Consider the following 25,300-nt stretch of genomic DNA (forward strand, 5'->3'; position numbering starts at 1 on the left):
CACAGGGTGGCTTTTTCCCACAGAGGGGATGTCTTGCTGGGTGCACCTGGGTTTCCATCTTGTGGGGTTGCTGGGGCTCAGCTCTGTGGGCCAACAGAAGCAGCTGTGGGAAGATGTCACCAATACTCCCCCCAGGCACGGCTGCATCACAGTCCCCAGCGAGGAGGGGACCATCTCGGGAAACTGGGTGTGTGCACTGCTGTGGCGCTGGGAGCGAACCCCACGCATCCGACACGAGCTTTTGACTTCCCTGGGCACTTGGTACAACCCTTGGCGAGAGTCCTGTGAGCCCTGACCAGCTGGTAGGTGACGCAGAGGGATTTCCTAAGGTCTTTGAGGGGATTTAGGTGCACAAGTTGTCTTGCTGTTCCTCTGTATGCTCCTAAACCTCTTAGATAATCCCCTTTAAATAGCAAGACCAGGGCAGCATGGGATTTATTTTAAGCCCTTTCAAAACCAGATTTTACGGTCAGGTCTTGGACTCTGTCCCCATTCAGAAGTGTTTAAAACTGTCGTTCATCCCAAACGGATCACTTTATCGCCGCGGCCTCCATTCTCCACTGAGCAGAGATTTGCTCTGGCACAGCTTGGCACTTGGATGGCTGCCGTCCCGCTGCCAGCCGGGCTCGGGCGGTGGCATGGGGACACATGAGCCATGGGCAGCAGCGCTGGGGTGCCGAAGGAGCTGGGCTGAGCCCCCACCTTGCAGCGTGGGTTGGTTTTGCCTTGCAGATCCCCGTGGGCACAGGGACACCCCCCCGGTGAAGCCCCTGGGTTTGCATCCCCCCTCCCCGGTTTCGCCCCTGGCAAGAGCAATCCTTTCGCTCCGGTAAACTACTTGCGCGATGACCTGCGGGTGGGGGGGCGGGGGGGGGCCGGCTGCTCCCGGGCAGGCGCCGCGCTGATGAGCGGCGGCTCGTTAATTACCTCGGCTGCGGCTTTAACAGCGGCGGGCGGGCTGCATAGGGGCCGGGCCGGGCTGTCCCCCCCCCTCCGTCCCCTCCCCGGACACCGCCCCCGCCTGGCTGGCAGCGGGCGCGGCTGTTTACAGGTCCGGCAGTTGCCTCGGACTGCAAAGAACAGTAAGTGGTTCCCCGCTCCCCCCTTTGCGAGCCGCAAAGCTGGTGGGTGCCGGGGACGGGACGGGGCTCTGCGGGCAGCCCCGGTGGGGGAGCGGCCCTGGGGGGCGAGGGGCGGGCAGCCGCCCATGGGAGGGCACGGGAGCCCCCCCCCCCCCCCCTCCCCGCCCCGCTGCCGTCCGTGGCCGCCTCCTCTCACCCACGGCCCGAGTTTCTCAGCCCTCCGCGGTGCTCGGAGCTGGAGCCGTGACCGGGACCCCCGGAGCCCTTCGTCCCTCGGCGCATCCCTGAGCCGAGGCTCGGGGGGCGCAGCGGGGTCACCCCGGCTCTGCGGGGCCGCCTGCGCTCCGCGGCTTGGCCGTGGCGGGCTGCCGCACCCGAGCCGGGGACAAACCCCGTTCCCCGCCTTGTTTGGGCCCCCCTCTGCTGTGACAAGGGACAGCCCCAAGCCCGACCCCCAAAACTGTGAGCGAGGTCAGCTCCTCTAGCAGAAGGCTGCTCATGCCAGCACCCCATCCTGAGCGGTGAGGCTGGGGGGTGCTGGGTACCCCTGCCTGCCTTGTATGGAGCATCCCGGGCTGGGGAGGGATGCAGGGAGGGAGGCTGTGGGGTTTCCCTCCCCAGGGCAGGTCTTCCTCGCTGGCAGGACTTAAACCTACTCACAGGCTTAGTGAGCTGGAAATTCCCTGTCACTGCAAATGCAAGGAGAAGTGCCAAAGCAGAGGCTCAGAAGCAGTCTTCTTCCACTGGCAAGGGGGGGTTGCTTGGCAATAGCTGGAAAAAGCCCTGGAGAAAGTTAAAGGAGGAAATCCAGCCACTTAAGCATTTTGTTCTTATGGGTTTTGACAGCCAATTTTTTTCCCCTTTAGTTAATAGCTCTCAGAGCCTGCCTCTCACTCCCATCCCATCCCTCTGCTCTTTGGGAGCTGCAGCAGCTTCGCAGGCGATCAGAAAATGAACCCGTCTGCCCTCTCCAGATTTATCGTTATTAATATATGCTGCTTTCCCAGAGAGCAGGCTGAGAAAGCAACACAGGGTGTTTGCTCCTCTAAGGCACCAAGAAGGTGAAAGAGAAACCCAGTGGTCTCCGTGGTTGTGGTCTGTGAGGCTGGGTCTCTGATGCAGGTTTCTCTTGTGGGACTGAAGCCACTTTGTGACTTTCCCAGGACTTATTGCCCCACTCCTGAGTGGAAGGTTCCTGCAAAAACCCACTTTCTTCAAGATTTGGGGGAGAAGCAGGAGGGGTGTGTGTGTGTGTTGTGACACCCATGGGTTGGTGTCACCTGTGCCAGTGCTGGGTCTGGGCAAGCTGGTGGAGGTGGTGTGGGGCAGCCGGGGGCTGCTGTGCCCCTGCACTCCATCTGCAGCAGCACTGCTGGGGCAGACCCGGCTGCAGAGATGGGGATCTCTGGATCCAGCTGGAACCAGGAAACTGCTGCAGCTGATGCTGGGCACATTTCTGTCCCTTTAATTAAAAGGGTTTAAATGATAGAGGAGGAGGGAGCAGCGTGAGGTAGGTGATCAGGTGATCACTGGAAGTGCTGGTTATTGCCACATGAACCTGTTTGGCTGCCCTGGTGTACCTGGAGTTACAGGGCCTGGCTGGGGGATCCGTGGCTTGGGGGCTGCGTCTCCCATGGCCCTTTGGGCTTCAGGAGTGGCGCCGCTCCCCAGGGATTTCCCTCTGCTCCTCTCCCCTGGGTGATATCCCAGGGGGTGGCAGGGGGCTGGGGCAGGCGAGAGGCTCCAAGCACCCTGAGAAGCTGCAGCAGTGAGGGTGGTGGTGGGCAGCCGTGGCTGCAGCCAGTTGGGAGCAGCCTGGTGGGCTGGAAACGCAGCGTCAGAGACCTGGCTGCTAAATATAGTTCCTGGACATGATCAAAGAAGGCAGGGCCCCTGCGCGCTCCCGCTCCCTTGCCTCCTCTCATTTCCCCTGCCTTGAGCTCTGAAGAGGAAGATCTCTCCTTTCTCCGGCTGTTTGGGCTGTGCTGGAGCAGGTGGCTGCTCTTATGGTGGAGATTTTCACATGAAGCAAAGGGGGAACCTTTTGGGGCATGACGAGCTCACAGGGTGACAGCAAGGAGGGTGCAGGGGGTTCATGCATGCATGTGGCATTTCTGGGATGTTGGGTCAGGCTGGGATCTGCCAGCCTTGGTAGCCCTTGCTTGTTGGGTTTTTCTCTTCTGCTGCAGCTTTTTGAGAAAGAATAAAGAGTGCATATGCTGGGAGCCAGGAGGGTGTTTTCTGGGGCTTCTCTCCCAAAAATCTGTTTATTACCCTCTGCTTGCATCGCTCAGTGAAAGTGTTGGGACCTTGTGGCCCCAGAGCACTTCTCAAAGCCCTGGGATGTGGCAAAGGGGAAGCTGAGGCACAGGGCAATTGTGCGCCCTGAGCAGCTGCAAAGCCCCAGATAGTGTCCGCGTCCCATGTCCTGCTCCTGCTGCCAGATGCCCCCAGGAGCAGCGAGAGCTGGGGACTGGGACCATCCTCAGTGCCAGTCTCCTTGTGGAGGAGAGCCAAGCTGGCACTGACCTGGAGGAGCTGACGTGTGCTTTACCTTCCCCTCTGGGACGATGGTTCAGCATTTGGCAGCTCTGCTCAGGGCAAAGTCCGTCATGTTCAGCTTGATGTGGATGATGGATGGAGGACATGAGTGCCGGATTGGGTGGGGAATGGGGTATGGCCCTGGGGAATACCGTGGTGGATGTATCTGCAGAAAGAGTTTAGTGCTTAGCTTTTCCTGTGTAACCTGGAATATTATCACAAAAAAGTGTGTTTTGTTTTTAGAAAACCCCATTTTTCCGTGAAGGTTTATGAACACAAAAATGTGCTCCCAGCCCTCAAAAAAACCTTTACTTCTGGATGGAAAATAATTTTTTTTTCGGTAGGTTTTGGGGTATACTGAACAACTTTTCTCCCGCAAGTGTGCTGAACTATTGTCCTGTCCTTGCTGTCAGTTGAGACAACAGGGGCTAAGCTCATGCTTTGCTCCCAGGACACACAGGAATTTTCTCTTTTCTCACCCTACTGGGCAGGAGTTCCCACCTGCAGTGGCCCCACACCCCTGCCCTTACCAGCTGGGCTTAGTGGGACACCCCATTCTCTGGGACAATCCCGACAGTGTCTGTCTTTCGGGTTGTTTCTGCCTGTATTGTAGCTGTCTTACAGCACATGGTGTCCCTGTGCGGGTGCCAGTTTGCAAGAGATGCTTGCTACCACTTTCACTCAGCTTTCTTTTCCTCTGTGTGAAACCCCAGGGTGTGCAAGCAATCTGAGCAAGTCAACTGAAAAGATGTGGCCACTTTGGGGACTGGACCTGAACCGAGCCCGCTGTGACCTGCTCTTCACAGAAGCCATCAATCAAAGGATGCAGGTTCCCAACAGGCTGAAGGTAGCAGACAGCCTCAGCCCTGTGGACGAGGAGCCAGTGACAGAGGATGGCTCCCCTTCCTTTCAGATGCACATCCCTGATAGGATTTCTCTTGCAGGTAATGTCCTGGGTTGTCTTTTGGGGTGGCTGAAGGTTAGTGGGGTGCTACAACATCCTAGGGAGTACAATCCCTTTATGAAGCCCCCAGTGTTCTGCTTTGCAAGAGAAGAGGATAGGGGCAGATATTGTAGTCACCTTTCTTCTAGAAGGTAGCCCAGGATGGTGGAGAGGTGGGCAAAGGTGGCCAACAGAAGGCAGGAGGGTTTTTAGTTCCAAAAGGTGAGGAGAGAATATAGAGTCATCTCATTCCACATCTCTTACAGTTCCCTTTTGGCCTTTGGTAGGCTCCCTGCTTTGGGATGCAGAGACATATGGCCCTGTCTCTTTGAAAAACAGCTCCGAAGCTTCACTTTCCTGGAGCAGTGTGTCTGGCTGCTTTCCAGTCCATGTCTCTCTGGGCTGTCCCGCTGCTCACACCTGCAGGACATGGCTTTTGATGTACATCTAGTGCTAGACATAGGATTGGCTCCCCTGCATGGGTGGTTCTCTCTTCTCTCCTGTCCTGAGGGCATTCAGGTCGGCTTAATTCTTCCCTGTCTTCTCTCTGTAGAAACAGATGCTGGTTTGAGGCCCAACCTGCAGAAGAAGGTCCCCTCTGTTGTGGTGCACATGTCCCCGGACGCCTCGGGGCAGCCCACCCACCTCGAGGAGCTCCCTTTTCTGCATGTAGCCAACAGATCAAGCTCCCAGAAACGCAAACGATTGGTACTGTATTGAGAGTGGACAGGGTTGCCTGTGGTGGGAAAGGGGAGCAACCCCAGCATTGGGTTTCTCCAGAGGTCTGTTATCATGCCAGGCCAGAATTCACCCTCCAGAGTGCTGCCTTCCCTAGGAGGTTCTAGGAGCAAGGGGGTAGGGGTGGTGGGATCTCTTTCGGTCCCATAACCAAGATACACCTGCATGCTGGGGCATCGATTCAGCCAGATCTCCTACTGCGTTTTGCAAGCAGGAGTTAGACTGGGGTAGGTGCAGTCCCCCTATAACCTCTTTCTGCTGCTTTTGAAGTCCCTTTCATCCACTTTTTCTCATGGATGAAGTATGAGGTGGAGCTTTTTCATCATTGCAGCATAAAGGGTGCTGGTGTTAGGGTTGAAAGCAGATTTTTAACTTTGTGTGAAGCTAATTTTAAGAGAGGCCCCTGACATGGGCAGCAAAGGCTGGTTTTGGGTGCTGGAGCTGCCGGTCTGCCTTCTCAAGTGCTTTCACCTTGCTCGGATTCAGGAGCTGTTCCCGGATGCGTTAGGTTCAGGATTTCTGATCTGAATAGAGATCATATCCTTGCTGGTGACCCTCGCCCTGCTCCAAGCACGTCTCCTCACCCGCTCCAGCATCAGGTCACCAGCTTCGGGGCTCATGTAATGCTCCCACCACTGACTGTTTTCCCCATGCTGATGGGCTCCTGACACTGCAGATCACACAGGGCACCGAGCTGGTCTCACCCTGTGCCAGGTCTCTGAGCTAATGGGGTTATATTTGGTGCCAACAGGGCCACCACAGCAGCAGGTCACGGCGGGAGAGGACTCCAAATGACTGTGCCCAGCTGGCCTTGCACAGCCCAGGCCAGCACCACGAGCGGTGAGCACAAACCCAGAACTGTCTGGGGCGGGTGGGGATCAGCATCTCCTGTCATCTGTGCTGCTTTGATGCTCTCTGGTGTTGATGCCCCGAGGTGGGGTGTATCCAGATTGGGGCAAGACAACGCCTGGCAAGTCCTACTCTTGCAGAAGAGGAACGTGATTTCCAGTGTCAGAGGGGTTTGTGTGAGGCAGCATTAAAGGCGCTGCATTGGCTCCCAGGGTGATATGGCAGAGTGCTGCAGGCTACGGGCAGGTGACCACTGGCAAAGGAGGCACCAGGGCTTAAGTGGGTTTCTGCAAGCGTTGTTGAAACCTGTGGTACCTTGCGGACAGGGTGGGCTAAGAGCACACACTTGCTTTTCAGCTGTTTGAGTGTAGCTTGTGAGCAGTAGCGTGGTGATAGTGATCCTCTGCTCATGGCCTTGGTCTCCAGAGTCTTCCCAGTGGATAAATTGTCTCTAAAGTAATCCCACAGCAGAGCCACCGTTCTCCCTAGAAGCCTACAGTTGTCCTGGGTGGCAGGAAAGCTGCCACCTTCAACCCCCGTGAGAGCAGCTGGTAAAGCTCTGGTTATCACAGAGCCACGGTTGGCTTTGGAGGAGTCAGGCAACTGCCTCTGAGCCTGGGGGCCACTGGAGGGGTTCTCCCACCTGGTAACACAGTGGTCTGGGTGCTGATGGCATTGTCCAAAGGTGCTTGGAGCTGCTGAAGGGATAAAGGGCACTGCCAAACGCCAGGCTATGCCTGTGTTGTACGAGGCTAGGAAATAACAGGCATGATTCTGTTGTGCACCCCAGGCTGGATGCGTGCCCCCTGCCTGTGCGCAGTGCCCCTCTCCCTGTCCTTACGGAGATGGGCAGGATCTACTCCATGCAGAACATCTTCAGGACCATGTACCTCCTGGGCCAGGTGCTCTTCCACCGTGTCTGGGACTCTCTGCAAGGCTCAGTGCCATCCAGGTGACTTCGGCTTCTGTTGAGCCACCTCCCTGTCATTCTGCAGGGACTTGCCTTTGCCTCGCTACGGCGTGAGCCAGGCACGAGCTCTGTGACCCGCAGGCTGCGCAGTGCAGGAGCAGGCTGCACGCCTGTCCCAGCCTCTCGCTCTCGCCTGTCCTGTCCAGCAGCTCTGGGTGCCTGGCCCAGGAGTGCTTGGTGCAGCCAGCCTGGGTGCATCCTGCTAACCCAGCCCAGCTGGTTTCTCCTGCTTAGCTTAACACCGGTCCCCTGGGCGCCCTGAGGGGTCTAACACCGTCTGTGATGTTGCTGGGATTTCAGCTGCTCTTCACTGCTAAGCAAGTGCTAATTTTTATGCATGCCTTGATAGCTCGATGGAGAGAAATGTGTGAAGGGAATCAAAATCTAGAAAAGACAGCCTGACCCAGGTCCTGTCCCTGAGACACCTTCTCCTTCAGGCTCCCAGTACCCTTGGCTGTGTCTTGGTTGATCTTAATTAACATTTTCCACGAACTGGCTCCACCAAGACACTCATCTTGTAGCTGATGCCGCTGGCCAGGGGCCAGTATGGCCATGTGCTCACTGGAGCAGGTATGCAACGAACTCGAGCCTCTCCAGATGTGCTGGAGCAACTATCTCCACCGTGCCCTTATGTGTGCAAGTGCAGTAAATTTAACACATTCAAAGACAACTTATAGCCTTAAGGTGTCCCCACTGCTCAAAGGCTGCTGAGTACCTGGAGGAACATACTTCTAATTCTCCTTGAGCAAAGCCTCCAGGCAGAAAGGGAGGAGTGTGAGCATCCATCTTCGGTTCCCTCAGTGGCACATCCTACCTTCCCTCCCCAGCTGGCAGCAGAGCTGGCTTCTGCCTGTGGTGTCCCTGCTGTTAACCATAGTAGGCTGACTGTCTTCAGATAGCGCTTTTTTTTTTTTCTTTAAAAATTATTTTCTTGTATGAAGCCTGGACATGCTAGCAGGTCTGGTTAGTGGCTATGTAAGACCTTCTTCCATCAGCAGCAGAGGAGGTTTAGGCCACAGTACCATGAGAGATGGTAGCTTGTGGAGCTGCTGTAATGCAGTGGGGTGAGTCCTGGCCCTTTGAAGCCAGCCACCTTGCAGTGCCTCTTCTTGGTACTTCAGATGCATATAGTATCTCTTCAACAGGGCAGCTTCGTACCCCTATGCAACAATAAAAATTAAAAAAAATCACTGAGCTGACTTTTTTTTGTCCTGAAATTTTAGTAAAGAAAGTATGATCTAGGACAGAGACTGGAATATTTGCCTGACCGTGACCTCTTGAAGGGTATGAATCATTGGAAGGTAATTTCTAGCCTGTACTCTAAGGGGTGTTCACCTGCATCAACAGATTTTTCCGTCAAAAGCTGCAGGATATGTCCTTTTTTAATGGCTCTGTGCTGGGGGAAATTGGATTTTCTTTCTGTTGTTACTTTCATTTTACACTGCAGCTGCTCTGCGTGGAGGTATTATCTCGCAAATGTATTTTCAGTGAGAGATTCACTGAATCTCCCCATGCTGTTCTGGCTTGTCTTCAGCGAGATCAACATCATGTTGCAAACAGGAATAAATACCCTCTCCTTCCCCAAGGTCTCCGAAGGAGCCGTGTCAGACACCGATTAACCCATACGGTGTCAGCGAGTGCCCATGTGAGTTGTCGGTGTGCAGAGGGGAGTTTTGGTTATAGAAGAACCGATGTAGGGCTGGGCTATGATGATAGGAACAACAGACCGAATGGGGCAATTTTTATTTTTCTCACTGTAGCTCAGCGCTGTGGGCCCTGCAGCAAGGCTGCATCTCTAGGGGATGCCCTGGAGATCTGTGGTCTGTGTTGCCTCTGCCAGTGCAGCAGCTAATCCCGATGGTGGCCTCTTTGTTTCCAGGGATCGAAGAAAGTGGTGCATGCTTGGGTTGCTTGTTTACATTTCAAGTTGTGGGTAAAATCTGCTATAAGAGCAAGAAGCGATACCTTTTTTGTTGGTGGGTGGGGAAAGTGAGTTTGTGGTATCTGGAGAATACTGGAGAGGAACAAATCCTTGTCTCGGCAAACACAGGACCCTTTTCTGCTGGCTGATGCACTTGCTCAGATAGTTCCCCCCAGCTGATGGCCGCCTCCCAGCAGCGGGATGCTCACCTGCTGGTGTAAATGAGATCATCCCTCCATTTCGGCATTGGCCCTGTGATACGTATTTACCTGACTGGCCCTAAAGGTGATTTATCCAACCCTCAATGAATTCCTCTGACTATAGAGAATGGATACTTGGTAAATATGTTTTCTCTCTGTTGGACCTCTAAAGAAATACAAGCATGTGTTTTCCCTGTTTTCTGTCATGGCATGTGCTGTATGTTTTGTTGTCATCACTGCGTGATGCATGGTGGAGGGGTGTAATTATGCATGATGGGGGGTTAAGAAGAGATGAGTAGGTGCTGTGCAGGTGCTTTTTCCTCTCTCCTGACGCTGCATCCAGGCAGCACATCCTGGGCACGCACGCGCTGCCTGCATGGCTCAGCTCCCGGTGGCAGTGCCGCGGGTGCGGGAAGGCAGCTGCACCTCTCGAGCAGTATTTGTCAGCCTGCATCTGTTTTTCTTCCCCAGCTCCCAGGAGGCTGGCCCAGCTCCAGAGAGCGCCTTGGAGGAGGTCGGGGTGGCTGAGATGGCAGCAATGAGGAAGCAGGTGAGATGGGGGTGAAGGGCTGGAAATGTTTCCTGGGAAAGCCACAGGAGGGTGGGTGAGTAGGCTGCAGGGGTCTGTTGCTCAGGCTGGTGTTGCCAAGCCTAGTCCTGGCTGATGCTGCAGGTGGAGAAGCAGGGGAGAACTTATATGTGTGTTGACCCATCAAGCCCCTACCCTGCGGGGCTGTAGGGCTTCACCTGCTGGCAATAAAGAGCTCACATGCTCTTCTAATGGGAAGGACCTTTTCCTGAAGCATCTTCTCAGGACCTGAGGTAGTGCTTCTAGTTCTCCCACGCAAGTTCTCCCCTCCACTGCTCTAGAAAAGGAGGACCTGAAGGAGATGGCAGCTCCCTTCCCTCCATCCCTTGCTGTCCCATGTCTCTAGGATGCAGCCAGTGTCCTTCCTGCACTTTGCTGCAGGGCTGACAGCAGTCCCGCTGTTTCTCTTGCAGTTGATGAAGATCTCAGGGAGGCTCCGTGTGTTGGAGGAGCAGTGCAATGCCTGGCGGCAGAAGGAGGCCCTGGTCTACTCTGTGATGATCTCCGCCTGCCTCATCAACACGTGGCTCTGGCTGAGGAGATGACTTTCCATGCCCTGACCTCCCCTGCCCAACCCTGGCAGGGTGGGTGAGGGCAGGGAGAGGATCCTTGCTTATGTACTTGCAAACAGTAAAACTATGTTTCTTAGTAACTTGGCCTGCTTTTTGCACTGTAGGCCCTTGGGGATCTGTGTCCTTTAGGCCCCGCTTACAGTGAAGGTGCCATCTGTCCCCATGCTCTAGCACTGGAGGTGGGTGAGGGAAATGATGGAGCTGGACGTTGTGCCACAGCAGCTAGAGATGTGTATCAGGGAGAGGTGGTGTACAAGGAGTATGTCCCAACAATCAGGGTCCCAGGGCTGGGCTGTGGCTGGAAATGCTGTGTGTACTCCAGCAACCGCCTTATATGTTTGATGGGGTGAGTGCTTGCGTGGGAAGCTGCTGTGAAGAGCCCGGGTCTCACAAGAAACTGGTGGCTGCTACGGAGGTGTCTGTCCTGTGGAAAGCAATGGGAGACCCTCTGGCCCTTGGGCTTTCTTCCAGATGAGATGAAAACCCAAGGTGTTGGGTGTTTGCAGACATGGGGTCCTGTTAAGAGTCCTAGACTGTGGTGGGCCCAGTTCCCTGACCACATCCTGACTTGGACAACTCAGTTCTGACCCCATAAAAATCCTCAGCCAACTGGTGTGGTCTGTTCCACATCCTCAACCCCAAAAGCTTCTGCAGAGTAGTTGATTTAAACTGCTGGTGGGTTCTTTCTTCCTTGCACAACTGCTCTTAGGTGGAGGTGGTACTGCCAGTTCTCCCATGCCTTAGCCCCTGCTATGGAGGTATGGAGCTGGAAGAGCCAGGAGCCCCCATCCCTGCAGCTGCTGCTGTGCCACTGTCTCCTCGGCTCCCATCCTGCTCGAGGCTGTTCAGCAGATTTGCAAATGCTCAGATTCAAAGTGACTGTAAGAGCATTGCTGAGGTCTGGTCTTATCCGAGAGCTTGGCTCTTTCCCAGAGAGATTTAAATAGGAAACCTCCCCACAGTGACTCTCCAGATTATAAGACCTTGTACCAACAGTGATAGCACCAGACAGGCCATGGAAAATTGCCCACTTGGGCAGCAGTAGATATTTGTTATGTTGCCAGTGCCAGAGGGCAGGATTGCTCCCAGGTCTGCTGCCAAGCTGTAACTTCAGTGATGGTGCAAGAACTCAGGTGAGGGGAATTCTTGGCCCAGATGCTCTTTAGCTAAAAACAAGCCCAATTCAACAGCTTTGCCATTTCTTTCGTTCTGTGGAGTTTAGGTAATTCTTGGATCCGAGGTGCCTTTGAGATGCTTTTGGTAGTTCACCCAGAACCTCTGCTGGAGTTGTGCCTGCAGGCTCAGGGGCAGGTTTTGGCATGGCTTAACAGGACCTCTCTGTTCCACCTATAAATAATTGTAGCTGGATCTACAGGTCACCCAGATATTCCAAGAGCTTATTTATAGACATGGATGCTTGGGTGTTTTCTGCCTGCAACCGCATCAAGCATCAGTGACTGTAAATCTGGCAGCTGGACATTGACTAATAAGTAACTGTCCCACAAGTAATTGCAGGTCTGAACCTGTGGCTGATAGCTTCGCTGAGGAGAGCACTGACATTTATTGTAGACCAGGATGGTGTGGTGGACTTGGTGTGCTGTGGCAGGGTGTGTGTAAGGGGTGGGAGCACTGGTGCAAGGGGGGGGGTCCTGTGGCTTGTGGCTCAGGGATGTGGTCAGGGTTACCAGCGGTCCTTACACAACAGGTCTGTATAAGGGGGCTGCTGCTGGGTGACTCATGCCAGGGAAGCAGGTAAATCATTTGGCTGTTTTTTCTTGTCTGAGAGCTGCAAACATGTTTTGGAGGAAGCTTGTGGTGTTTTGTTGTTGGGTTTATTATTATTATTATTATTATTATTATTATTATTATTTTGAGCTGTATTTTAGGGTAAAAAGGCCTGACCCATTGGGGGTCACACCACCTTCAAGTGTGGATTGAAGATGTTTGGAGGGGGGGGTGATCAAACTGTATGTATTCTCACAGCTTAATTATTGGCAGGTTGAAGAGGATACAATATGATTTTTATGTAAAGCATAAATCCTGGTATAAATCTGGACACACTGACCTATAAAATGCGTATTTTAATAAACTCCGTGTGTTCTGGATGTGTTTCTTCTATGAATTGTGGAGTCTTATCCTGGTATCCCAATGGATGAGGACAGGTAAGGTTTATTCCCTTGGCAGTGGGACTCTGACCTGGTGCTGTATATCTCAGCCACGCATGCTTATTTAATCAGCCACTGGATTTCTGACATCTCTAGAGCTACAGGCTGTTTGGCCCACTGGGGTAAAACATGCATGCTAGCTGCTCTGGCTGGGGGGATCTGGAGGAGAATTTCTGGTTAATGCTGTCCCTGTTGCGGTTCTATGCTTTTATTTATTTTCTTTCTCTCTTCCCTGCCTCCTCCTCCTCCTGGCTCTTCTTTGTCCCAGGGCATCATGTGTGGCAGGGCTGGGTGTCTCCTAGGGTCACTGCCACAACGACGTGGAAAACGAAGTGTCTTGGTGCACTACGGTGGTTGAGGGAGCAGCTCCTGGAGTTCCCGTGTCGCTTTTGAAGGCAGCTGCAGGCAGGGAGCAAAAGGAGAGCTGGCAGGGAGACACGTGCTGCTGCTGGTCCTGGTCTGTGAGCTGTCCCCAATGCTGCGGTGTGTGGTGTGGGGACAAGAGCAGGGTGATGCATCCCTTGCTGATGGGTGCTCACCGGGGAAGCACCCGCTGCCACTGCCAGCAGCCCTGGCCAAGGCTGCAAAAATTCTATTTCTTCCTGCAGGCTCCCTGCTGTCCAGGTTTTCAGTGAGATCAGAACAGGTGGGATTTAAGGCTTTGAGAGAAGGAAAGGTGAACCTTTGATAGCGAAGGGACTCCTGGTGCTGGTGCTTTCAGATCAGCCCTGCACGTGGTACAGAACTCCATGTGCACATTAGGGACTGATCCAGCCTCAGCCACTGCTGGAGGAAGGGGGTAAAAATTAACCTCTTCCTTCTTGCCTTGAGGATGCAAAACTTTTTGCTAACTCGTTATTAGAATGGCTTTGTGAACAAAACACAAGCACAGAAACTGGTGAAAGATGCATTTCATGATCATCTTCAAACTCTGCAGCTCTCTTCACCGGCACTCCAGAGTGGCAGCTCACTGGGCCTCCTCCCTGAACGTGAGAAGAGGTAACTGGATGGGAGGGTGTTAAAATGTTGCTGCTTCTGCAAATTTCCCATCATAGCAGTAGCTGTGGTGCAGCCTGTGAAGCAGGGAAATAGTCTCCAGCTTTGTTTTCCCTGGGGCAGAGGGCTGGGAGGGGAGCAGAAGCAGATGGCCCTGGAGGCAATCCCAGCGCATACCCTTGTGTTTGGGGACCTCAACCTGGCTGTACCTGTCCCTGGGTGGGCAGTGACCCTTTCCAACGTGTGCTGGGGACTCAAGAGCCACTGGACCTAGAGCTGCTCAGGATGGCTGAGATCTCCAGCCATGGTCTGCCTTGACAGATGTCTAGGGTCCCTCTGGTCACCCAGGAGGTGGCAGGGGGAGAAGGGGATTCATGGGTAGGGAAATGGAGCATCCCTGAGCAGCACATTTTCCTCCTCCTCTTTCATCCCCCAGACACAAAGCTGGCTGCTATTAACTCCTCTGAAGTGCGCCTTGCTGTTCAGGGCATCGAGGATGCTCAGGGGATGGGCGTGCTGTAGTGACGAGATGCACACGCGTGTGTGCATCCTCCCTGTGTGCTGCGGAGGCCCCTCTGCCACTGCCAGCGTGCTGCCTGGCCACCTGCCTGCTTCTCTGCTTGGGCAGGGACGAAGGGCAGGAGGGCAGGCCGGTCCGCTTGTGCTAGCTTTGCTTTGCAGCTCAACACACCTTGTGAAAGCCTGACTGCTCTGGAGACAGCCCAGGAGGCTCCTGGGGAGGGACGCTCCCCAGCCACCCCTCTAGCCTGCGCTAGGCAGCAGCCAAGTGTTGAAGGCTTCGGGGGACGCCAGGCTCGTAAGTGGACAGTGGTGGCTTCTTGGCAGCGGCTCCGCTGCCCCAGGGAGGTGGCTCTCCCGGGTGTGTGTGGCTGTCCCTGTGCATGCAGCATGGATGTAGTCTTTGTGCATGTTGGCAGAGGTGTACAAGGCGTTGCCTTCCCCCAAGCAGAGCCCTGGCCGTGGGCTGCACCATGGGAGAGCACAAGCGTGCTTTTGCCTTATCCATGCATTGTGGGTATAGAGAGTGTCCTGTGCCCTGGGGGAAGCAGGCAGGGTGGCCAGGGTGGAAATACGCGGTCTAGGGAGGGCTGAGCAATGCCTGTGTGCCTTTGTGTCTGTGCATGTCAAGTCTGTGTGTCTGTCAGGTGCTTTTGCGCGGTGTGGTCTGTACTAGGGTGCAGCAGAAGTGAGGGCTGCATGTGGTGCTGGGGCTGGGCAATCCCTATGGGCACCTCTGGCTTTTTAGATAAACAAACCCCAGTTAAATCCCACACTTAACAGCTTCACAGCAAGCACCACGTATTAATGCTGGGTCTTGTCTGCTGCTTTTTGAAGCCAGTTAGTAGCTCCTGCCAGCAGGAAGCTCAGCAAGGCTCTTTTTAAATAGCAAACCTTTATTTCCAGAGCAGAAATTTCTGCAGTGATGAGAGGTGGAGCTTGCTGGGCAGACCACCAGCAGGTTGCAGTGCCCTGGAGAAGGAGGGCGGTTGCTTGGGTGCAAATGCCCTCGTACATGCAAAGTCTACCCCGTGCTGCTGCATGACAGCTTCTCCCTGCCCGGGCTGGCCTTGCATTTGCGTTCCTTATGAGACTATTTTCTTGTCCTTGGGCAGGCAGTGGTGCTGAGAGCTTCTTATGGCACAGCTGGCTGGGGATGCTGTTGTCCCAGCAATGGCCGAGGAGCCTGAATGATGAGGAGAGCATCTTTCATGAGCCATGGGCAGATGTGGGATCTATTGGGGAGGGTGAAATGCTCTGCAAGACTCTTAATGCAGCATCAGTGACGGCTGGTGGTGGAAAACATGGGGTGGGCGCATCCCATAGAGTTTGAACCTCTCTTCCCGTGCTGTGCTGTATCTCTCAGTTCAGACCACATAATGTGTCCTGCACGGCTCTTCCTGTGGCTGTCTTCTGCTCTTTGCAGGTCTCTGGGGCAGGGTGTGTGCCTGTGGTCTCCACACATGGAGGATGATGGCCAAGAGTAACGCTCTGCACAGCTCACCAGCCAACTGCCACCCCTGCCCATCCACCCAAGCCCAAGTGGAGGGTGACACAGAGAGGATGCAGCTCAGCACCAGGAGGTCAGGCTGGTTCCTGGTTTGGGTGAGGGAGGCAGTAGTGGGGCAGGGGAGGGGAGGGTCATCTCTGTGTGTCTGACGAGACCTGGTGTGGGCAGGGCTGCGATGCCAAACCTCAGCTGCCTGCTTCCTCCAGTTTGTCTGGCTGTGGGCAAGTGCCTCGATGGCATGGTATGGCTGTGACCCCCTCTTTTCCTCGCTGCAGAACCTGCTTGACTCAGGATGACACCTCCTCAGAGCTGTGGAGAGAAGCTCCCCTGGATGGCAGGGAGCAGCCGGCTGCCTCTGCTTTCCAAGGCAGGGGAGCTTTGGCCAGGTACCTGCACATGCTGCTGGCCCAGGGTGAGCCTGAGCCCTTTGTGCCTGGCTTTGACACTGGGGACTTGTGTGGGGTCAGGATCCCCTCCTGCTGCATGGCATACAGGGGTTGCAGGGACCGGCATCTGTGAATGCTGCTCTGCTTGCCTCAGTGCCCATGAAGAGGGCTGTGGGAGGGGGCAGCTTCATCACCTCTGGGGCCCTGGGACGGCTCACTCCTTTCCCTCACAGGCAGTTTCACCCTGCCCCAGTCACCCACACATTCCTCATGTCCCTGCAGGCACGGCCGCAGGATTGGGGAAGAAGCTGTGAGACTCTGCCAGGGTGGGCTCTTTTGCTTATATATTCTTGGTCCCACACCACCACTACAAGGTGGGGGAAAAGGAAATGTTTGGGCTTGAAAGGGAGTTGTGAGAGTTGTCTTCTCATCTGTAGCCCCTCTGCCTGCTCTCAAGCTTTTGCTTTCTCTTTGCTCTGCAGACACCTCCTGATTTTGCCTCTCTTCCCAATCCAGGATAGTCCGGCTGGTGCTGGTGCTGAGGAACTGGGCCAGCAAGAGCTTGCAGGAGGAGCAGCAAAGGCCAGACCCCTTCCTTGAGCGCTTCCAGGGTCCTGAGCTCCAGACAGTGGCTGCAGGTGCTGGTAATGGTCTAGAGGACGAGGAGACCGAAGAGGAAAACAAAAAGTAGGGTCCCTTTCCTGTGCCCCCAGCTGTCCTAGGCTGGAGATCAGCTGTGCGTGGTGCTAGGGGGCTCCTGGCAGTGATGGCTAATGGAGGTAGATGGGGATGGAAAAGAGGGAGGTAGGATGCAGTGGTGGGAAGAGTCCTCCCTGGCCTCTCCAGCCCTTGTCCTGGCAGCCAGCCTGGCTTTGCCGGGTGTTGTGCAGGCACATAGGATCTGGTAGTCTGTCCCTATGGAAAAGACCTGGCCTGTGCCTCACCAGTGCGGTTTTCTCTCCCCTGGTAGGTAACACACATTGTGTGGCTCGCGGCAGCTAGCAGACCTCCCCGTTTTCACAGCAGTTCAGCACTAGGGCTGGTGTTTGGAGGCAGCCCTGGGTCTGTGAAGAGATGTACCTTCAGCCTGTGCATACGAGGAGCTGGGGTCAAGCCAAGGGGTGTGGAGTTGCCACCCAGGAGACCACAGCAAGCACAAACACTTGGGATTTGCCAGTCTCATTCGTAATCTGCAGGATGAAGGGAGATGCAGGAGTGTGTTTGCTGCCCATGCCCCCCCAGTTGCAGACGCTGTGACAGCAGCATTCTGGAAAGGCTCTTTCAAATCCAGCCCTTTCATCTCCTCAGCTCACACTCTGGGTGAAAAGCAATAACCTGGCTTTTTTTTCTGCTGGCTAATGAAAGGGCAAAGCTCACAGACTACTCTGGACCCTACCATTTTACCTGGTAATTAAAACACTAAGGAAATAATTGTTTTCTGTAGAGGAAAAATATCTGAGCCTTGTATCTGGGTCTTTACTAGTCATAGAAAAAAAGCATTCTGCCCTGCGAGGTTAAGGGGAGCTTGTTAATTACCAGGGGCGGCTGAGGTGTGCTGTGAAAGGGCTGCTCGGTGCCACCGGGTTCCTGGGGAGATGGTAGTAACTTCTGCTGTTTTCTAGGTCCTCACCTCCACAGGTAAGAAAGGACCCAGGTCTGGTAATTGCAAACGTGAGCTGCTGTTAACAGCCCTGGGAGACTCCATGGTTGCAGGCTTGGATGCAAAGCCTTCGGGAAGAGATAATTATTCCCTCTTCCTGGGTTAACCCAGAGCCCTGGTTTTCCAACCCTGACCCTGCTGTCAGTGTGATGTCAGTAAATCTGGCCACCTGCCATGGGCAGCACTGGTGTTTTAAAGCTAAAATTACCAATGTGATTAACATTGTTATTAAGGTTATTAGTGCTTGCAGATGTTACAAGGGTACTGGCTAGCCGCAGGTGGGTCGGTGCTGTATGTGCCAGGGAGCAAAGAGTCCCTTTCTCAAAAAAACATTGAAATCCCGCTTTCTGAGCAAAAGATAAACGCTTCTAGTGGGAAGGTTGGACCATCTCTTTGTCTATGGCTGTGATCAGAGTGAGTGCGAAGGACCACTGCTGGCTTTGCGCCGCATGCAAGTCCCCACGTTCTGACCACCATGGGTGCTGCTGCCTGTGCTGCTGGGGAAGGAGACTTCAAGGCAGAGGTTTTGCTTTAGAAGCTGTCAGAAGCAGTGGGGGTCGGCATGGGGAATCTGTTGGCAAGTGGGTTGTTTTTCTCCTGTCACTGGAGAGAGTTTTCCATGTTCAAAATCTGGAAGTGGGAGAGGGAGTTTTGCCCCACCAGGCTGCAGCAGCTCGGTCTATCAGCCCTGCTACACAGTTTCTCTTCCCTGGCTTCTCCAGTGAGATCTGGGGACTGGAACGCGCACATCTTATCTCGGAGTCCCAAGACGAGCAGGATCAAACACTTGGGAGCAGTTCAAAGGCTGGACCCAGCACTGAGCAGGCAGCTGCGAGCAGCATGGTGACCGCAGCCATGCAATGCCAGCTGCCCCCTGGGTCTCTGTGCTGGGGCCTGGGCATCCCCTCCTGGTGTTCCTGCTGATCTGCAGCACACTTTCCTTCCTGCTCTAATTAATCTCTTAAGATCTGTCTGGCACCAATCCATACCTCATCTGCAAGAGGCAATGTCATGTAACAAGAAGTTTTCTGATTGCTGTCTTGCATACATCTGTTTCTGGCTCTGCCACTGGGGTGCTGTGTGCACGTAGGCCACCTGCTTTGCCTTACCATCCTACAGTTTCCTCTTCTGGTACATTACTGAGCTCAGTTTAAGGGATAAAGGAGCTTAGATGGCGATGGGTATTTTTGCTCAGTGCTGCTGGGTTTGGTTTTAGCTTCCAGACTGACACTCAAGCTGCAGCTATGTTTGAGCCAGTCTAGTGCAAGGGATGAAGGATACGGCTGGGATGGTTCCTTTCAACCCTGTTTTCTATGTTTAGCCCTTTTTTCATACATTGCTAGCTCTGGCTTCTCTCTGTTTCCAGGAAGAAATGGCAGATCTTTGTGGTGGACCCTGCAGGGGACTGGTATTACCGTTGGCTGGTTGTCATTGCAGTTCCTGTCCTCTATAACTGGTGCTTGCTCATAGCCAGGTGAGCTGGGAGGTTGTAGGGTCCCTGTCTCCTCTAATCCTCCTATTCACCTGGTTGTCGTGGCTCTGCCAGGATCAGACAACTGAGAACTGGTGGTGTTGGGGCTGGTGGGAACCTAAAGGAAAGGAACCCCTCCTATCATTGTGACTTCTGCGGTGCAAAGGCAGAGCATCCATCTGGAAAGGACCATGATTTCAGGGTCAAGCTGCAAGGTGCATTAGGGAGGTCATTTCAGGATGTTGCTTTACCTAGGTCCAGGGAGGGCAGACTTTTCAGAGAAGGGAGTTTTAATTTCTAGGAGAAAAGGGGCAAGTGGCTAAGCTCTGTTGCAAAGTTAGGAGCCTCAGAATCGGCTAGCTGTAACAGCTGGAGATGATATGGAGATTTGTTGGTTTCACCACCCTATTTTATGACCTTCCACCAGGGCTTGCTTCAGTGACCTGCAAAAAACCTATGTTGTCCTCTGGCTGGTGTTAGACTACATCTCAGACTGTATCTACGTTGGGGACATAGTGATACACCTGCACACGGGTAAGCATGCTGGCTTGTGAGTTGCTTTGCTTTAATCCCTAAAAGTGGAGATGAGCTGCAAGGGAGAGACTTAATCTGCACCTCCAGTAGAAGGGGGGTTTTGTCTACCTTGGCACTTACTACTACGAAGCGGTCTGCAGAGAAGGAATCTAATTAAAAGATCTGAGAAATGGAGTAAGTTTCAGATTGAAAGATTAATCATCCCAGCTTTCAACTTCAGCTTTGAATAATTGTACAAAATTACTTGTGTTACTATTAGTATTCGGGTGTAGTTGAAGGTCTGTGTGTCTGATTTTGCATCAGTTCAGCTACTGAATTATCTACATGGGAAAAGGCAGAATTTAAAGTTCTAGGAATGCAGCATGTGGCTGTATGTTTTCTGTCAGAACTGCAATAATTCATGATCTGGAGGATGAAAACCTTTGTGTCCCCCTTTCTTTGTGGCAACAGACTAAATCCCTAAGTGGTATCTTTCGGTGGCTTTTGCTTGAGTAGGGGCAAAAGCTTGTAAACTGAGTAGATCAGGTAGAACTGGTAATATTTGGATGACCCTGTGTATATATGCACACATGTGCATGGCATGCCATAAAACGTTTCTCAGAAGTGCTTACAAAGCCTGCAGAAGAGCTGAACATAAGCCAAGCTAACTTTGTCATTTGCTTCCCTGTTAGGTTTCTTGGAGCAGGGCCTCCTGGTTAAGGACCTGAAGAAGTTACGGGATAACTACATCTACACCTTACAATTCAAGCTGGATGTTCTCTCCATCTTGCCCACAGACCTGGCATACTTTGCTGTGGGATTGCACTGCCCTGAATTGCGTTTCAACAGACTGCTGCACTTCTCCCGCATGTTTGAGTTCTTTGATAGGACTGAGACCAGAACCAGCCACCCCAACATCTTCCGCATTAGCAATTTGGTTCTTTACATCCTGGTCATCATCCACTGGAATGCCTGCATTTATTATGCCATTTCCAAGGCCATAGGCTTTGGAGAGGACACCTGGGTCTATCCCAACATCACAGACCCTGAATATGGGTATCTGACCCGGGAGTATGTCTACTGTCTCTACTGGTCTACGTTGACTTTGACTACCATCGGAGAGACCCCTCCCCCTGTGCGTGATGAAGAGTACCTCTTCGTGATCTTTGATTTTCTCATCGGTGTCCTCATCTTTGCCACCATTGTGGGGAATGTGGGATCCATGATATCCAACATGAATGCCACCAGGGCAGAATTCCAGGCAAAAATTGATGCCATCAAACACTACATGCAGTTTCGCAAGGTGAGCAAAGACATGGAAACCAAAGTCATCAAGTGGTTTGACTACCTGTGGACCAACAAGAAAGCAGTGGATGAACGGGAAGTCCTCAAGAATCTCCCTGATAAGTTAAGGGCAGAGATTGCCATCAACGTTCACCTGGAGACACTGAAGAAGGTGAGGATTTTCCAGGACTGTGAGGCAGGTCTACTGGTGGAGCTGGTGCTGAAGCTTCGCCCTCAGGTGTTCAGCCCAGGGGATTACGTTTGCCGGAAAGGAGACATTGGGAAAGAGATGTACATTATCAAGGAGGGGAAGCTGGCTGTGGTGGCAGATGATGGAATAACACAGTATGCTTTGCTCACTGCAGGAGGCTGCTTTGGTGAGATCAGCATCATCAACATTAAAGGGAGCAAAATGGGCAACAGGCGTACGGCCAACATCCGTAGCCTGGGCTACTCTGATCTCTTCTGCCTGTCAAAGGAAGATCTTATGGAAGCTGTCACAGAGTATCCTGATGCCAAAAAGGTCTTGGAGGAGCGTGGCCGGGAGATCCTGATCAAGGAAGGTCTGCTGGATGAGTCAGCTGCAGAGGCAAATGCAGAAGGGAAGAGCGTGGAGGAGAAGCTGGACAGGCTGGCCTTGAACCTGGACACACTGCACGCTCGCTTTGGCCGGCTTCTGACAGAGTACAACAATGCCCAGATGAAGCTCAAGCAGCGCATCACTCTTCTAGAGTCCAAGATGAGGCAGCAGGATTTGGAGGACTTCTTCTCTGATAGCTCAGACAGTTCGCTTGAGGATAAGGAGAAAGCTTTACCTGGTGGGATGAAATGAGAGGGTGCAGAGGCCAGCTAGGTGATGTCTGGTCTTGTGCTGAGACAGTGTTTGCTATTTCACAAGGCAGATCCTGTGGCTGCCTTGGCAGGGACTTCTCTCAGGTCCTTAGCATTGCTGCTGCCACTGCTTTGATGGCAGCTTCTGAAATGGCTCCAAATCAGGTGATTGTCCCAGCTCTTCTTCTGGCCTGTCCCTGTTCTCATTGCCTTGGTCTGAGATCTTGGACTTGGATCACTAAAAAGAGGACAATGGCTAATGCCACTGCTAACATTTCCTTCCAGCTTCTGCAAAAGTTCTGTGCCCATCACGCCTCTTTCCTCCTAGTTGCCTTAATAGAAGGTGGGACGTGAACCTTACGGGGAGGGATACCTGGACACGCTGGCCTCCCATCTATGTTGGAGAGATGCAGAGTCATGGTAGACAGAGCCTGCCATGTGCCACCTACCCATCCGTACAGGGACCAAGGAGGAGACAGGCTTTGGAAGATGCCGGATCCCTTGCAGATAACAAAACCACCCCAATGAGAGGCACCAAAACTCAAGCCACATATTTAACAAATGTATTTTTGGTTCAGCCTTTATAACTCATTTTAAGTAAACAGTCTCCACTGACTGTCTGCAGACACCCAGCCTGCACCAAGAGACTCCTTACTTGCAAGATACCAACACTCAACTAAGACAGCCCAGGCTTTGCCTTTTATGTCTGCAGATGGAGAGGCTTGTCTGGGTCATTGTCACTACCTAGGTCACCTCTACTGTCCACACTGAGGCTGGAAATCTAGCTGCAAGGGCAGGCAGCTGCTGTCCTCCTGCCTGCCTCTCTTCTCCCTTCTGCTCTGTTTGATGTTGTCAGATGGCACCTGGCGTGGGTGGCTCAGTACCCTGAGCACTGCACCTTCCTGGGGGATGGTCCCCAAGCCCTCCCACTGCAGAGGCAGCATGATTTCCATTTGGGCTACTGTATTTGTCATCTGAGACATCCATACAGAGGTAAAGACCATGGCTCACTGGCCCGACAGCACCTGTTGTGCTATGTGCAGAAGAAAGACAGTAGCTGTCCCTCTCCTCTACCTAATGACAGCCAGATGTGCCAGGAAGGGTTTGACTGAAATGACACATTTTTAAGGAACAGAGCAGTGGTGGGACCCAACTGTGCCTGTATTTGCTTTGCTGTGGGTAGCTCGGAGAGAATACAGAACACATTTATTTTCTTAGGCAGGAGGTTTTCTTGTACTCAGTAGGAGTTTTGGGGCTTTGCCGGCCAGTTGCCTTCTGAAGGAGAAATGAATGGCAGAGCCACGGGGACACATGTGCAAGGGTGAAACTGTGGCACCATCACATGCGCCACAAAGCTCTGTGGGCTCCACAGTGCCAGCAGCTGCTTGGTGAGGGGTGCTGTGCAGGGAAGGCACCAATACCCTGCAAGCAACGGCAGCCTCAGCACAAGCAATAATCCCACCCACGCCTAATGGTGCTGTGCAGGTGCTGGCACTGGGGGATGCAACCTTATTTCTTGCTTCTGTTGCATAGCTTGCTCTGATCTGTGGGTAGGTATCTGGGACCTCCTGCTCCCAGCCACTGGGTCTGTGGGGTGGGCTGGGGCTGGTTTACAAGGAGAATGTTTGTTGGAGAAGGGAATTTTGGAGAAACTTCATGTTCTGGGTCAAATTCAGCCAATAGTGTGGCTAAAATAATGGGATGACGCGTAGACAGGTATCAACTGAGGAAGGTTCGTGGTGGAAAACTGAAGGGATTTGCTTTTTCCTTTCTTCTCCCTCCAAAGTAAGACTGCCTCTCTTCATTTTGTATGGGAATTTTCCATTTAAAAATAATGGCCTTGCTTTTTGGGATTGGTGGGAGAGGGAAGGTTAAATCACCAAATTTAGAATCTAGGGTAAGATAAAAAGTTTGTCACCTCTAAATTTAGGATTTTCGTTCGTTTGTTTGTAGGGCTAGGACGATTTTGGCTGAGTGTGAGGTGGTTTCCGTTTTTTCCTGTGACACCCGGAGCCCCGGCTCCCCGCTTTCCCCGTTCCCGTGGTTTGTGGCTCCGGAAGGTGTCGCTCGCCCCGCCCGCACAGGGCACGGCCCGGGCGCTAGCCCCGCTCCGCCGGGCGGGCACGGGCGGCCGCGCTGCGTGGAGGGGGCCGCGAGGGGGCGCTGTGAGCCGCGGAACGGCCGCGCACCCCCGGGCCGCGGCGCTGCAGCGGGCTGGATGCGGCCCCCGCGGGGCGGTGGGCTCGCAGCCGCTCGCCGTGCCGCACGCGTGGGGAGCCGAGCGCTTGGCAGCGTAACCCGGAGTGTTTCCCGGCGGAGCTGTAGGTCCCTGGAGGGCGAGTTGGAACCTCTTCCATCGCTCCGGCGCTTCCCGGTTCCCTTTCGCCGGCCCGGTGCCCCGCTCCGAGCCCCCGAGCTCGGGTCCTGCGCTGCTGCGCACCGGGCGGGTCTGTGGGATGCAGCCGGCCCGGGAGCGGATCCCGGGGCTTCTGCCTCCGGGCTGGGGAACTGCTGGCAGTTTAGGGGGTATTCTGATTTATTCCGGGGGAAGGAAAAAAGAAAAGAAAGCAGCAAAAACACCCCCCCCACCCCCCACCCCCACCCCCCCCGGTTTTAATCCGAGATAATAATCCACTCGGGGAAATTTTAAGTCTTCAGACAAATTACCCCAGAGGATGGCTTTGTGAATTCCGAGCAGATCCCGCTTGTTTCCTTATGGCAGCAAGCCAGGAAATCAGAGATTGATGAACCGCTTGATGGGGCCTGCTAATGAAATTAGCAGCAGCTCCGTGAGTTTTTTGGAGAGGCAGATGTCGGACAGAAGCAGACAATGGCACAGCTGCACTTGTGGGCTGCCTAAATTCCCAGCAGAGTGGACACGGGGCACAGCAGATACAGCTTTGGCTGCTGCCTGTTTTACGGGTGGTCCCAGCATGTGCCTTCCCCCCCCCCCCCCCCCCCCCCCCCCCCCCCCAAGGCTCGCCTGGCGATGGGGAACAGAAGCTTGCCAAAGGCTGCTCCTCAGGGCTGGCAACCGGGAAGAAAAGCTGAGGATGCCCACTCAGAGGGTCTGCTCGGTGCTCTGCACAGACTTGCCCACGCACCACGGTACATTAAACTGCTTTGTCTGCAGATTAATAATAATTTCTTTCTTCTAGATCTCTGCCGTTGCAAAAAATAATTCTCTATACAACACAAGCTTTCTCAGTTGTGTGTTGTGGGTGGGAGACATCAAATGTGGAGTAAATGCATTGACCTCCAGAGAGGTCAGACCAGGGGCAAACGTGTGCCTAACCAGGCAGCCACCCCTTCCAGTGCCATCGGACCAGGGAAGCCCCTTGACTTCCAGATGTTTTCTGCAAATCTGCTGCTGCTAAAGGGTGTATCTTCAGATGTTGCCTGCCACCTCTACAGCTGCGGGAAAAGGGCTGGGATTCTCAGGTGTATCAGCCATAAGTGCATTGTGTGGTACTGGTTTCCCTCCTCGCCTCTGAGCACTGCTTCTAGGAATGAAATAATCATCACTGGATGATACCCAGAAAAAGGTCTCTCATCGGCCT

The 25,300-nt window shown here is 53.6% G+C and overlaps 2 protein-coding genes across 4 annotated transcripts; both read left to right on the top strand.

Annotated features, from left to right (window-relative positions):
• Window positions 1-83: 83 nt before the first annotated feature.
• LOC308053803 (mitochondrial fission factor-like) lies at window positions 84-12,510 on the top strand. Of its 3 annotated transcripts, none has more exons than XM_080365529.1 (7): window positions 84-714; window positions 4,337-4,567; window positions 5,120-5,274; window positions 6,056-6,144; window positions 6,944-7,105; window positions 9,716-9,794; window positions 10,247-12,510. In XM_080365529.1, exons 1-7 carry the CDS (start codon window positions 429-431, stop codon window positions 10,376-10,378), a joined length of 1,134 nt encoding a protein of 377 aa, XP_080221655.1. In that variant the 5' UTR covers window positions 84-428; the 3' UTR covers window positions 10,379-12,510. The 3 variants fall into 3 exon arrangements, with proteins under 3 accessions (XP_080221655.1, XP_080221656.1, XP_080221657.1); XM_080365531.1 differs by lacking the exon at window positions 84-714 and adding an exon at window positions 977-1,082; XM_080365530.1 differs by lacking the exon at window positions 6,944-7,105.
• Window positions 12,511-12,612: 102 nt separating this feature from the next.
• CNGA2 (cyclic nucleotide gated channel subunit alpha 2) lies at window positions 12,613-22,957 on the top strand. Its single transcript, XM_080365491.1, has 7 exons — window positions 12,613-14,383; window positions 15,512-15,668; window positions 15,871-15,981; window positions 16,498-16,668; window positions 19,008-19,115; window positions 19,540-19,646; window positions 20,318-22,957. Exons 2-7 carry the CDS (start codon window positions 15,556-15,558, stop codon window positions 21,739-21,741), a joined length of 2,034 nt encoding a protein of 677 aa, XP_080221617.1. The 5' UTR covers window positions 12,613-14,383; window positions 15,512-15,555; the 3' UTR covers window positions 21,742-22,957.
• The last annotated feature ends 2,343 nt before the right edge of the window (window positions 22,958-25,300 follow it).

This window comes from Falco punctatus (genome assembly GCF_963210335.1).
Source record: "Falco punctatus genome assembly, chromosome: 15".
Lineage (NCBI taxonomy): Eukaryota > Metazoa > Chordata > Aves > Falconiformes > Falconidae > Falco > Falco punctatus.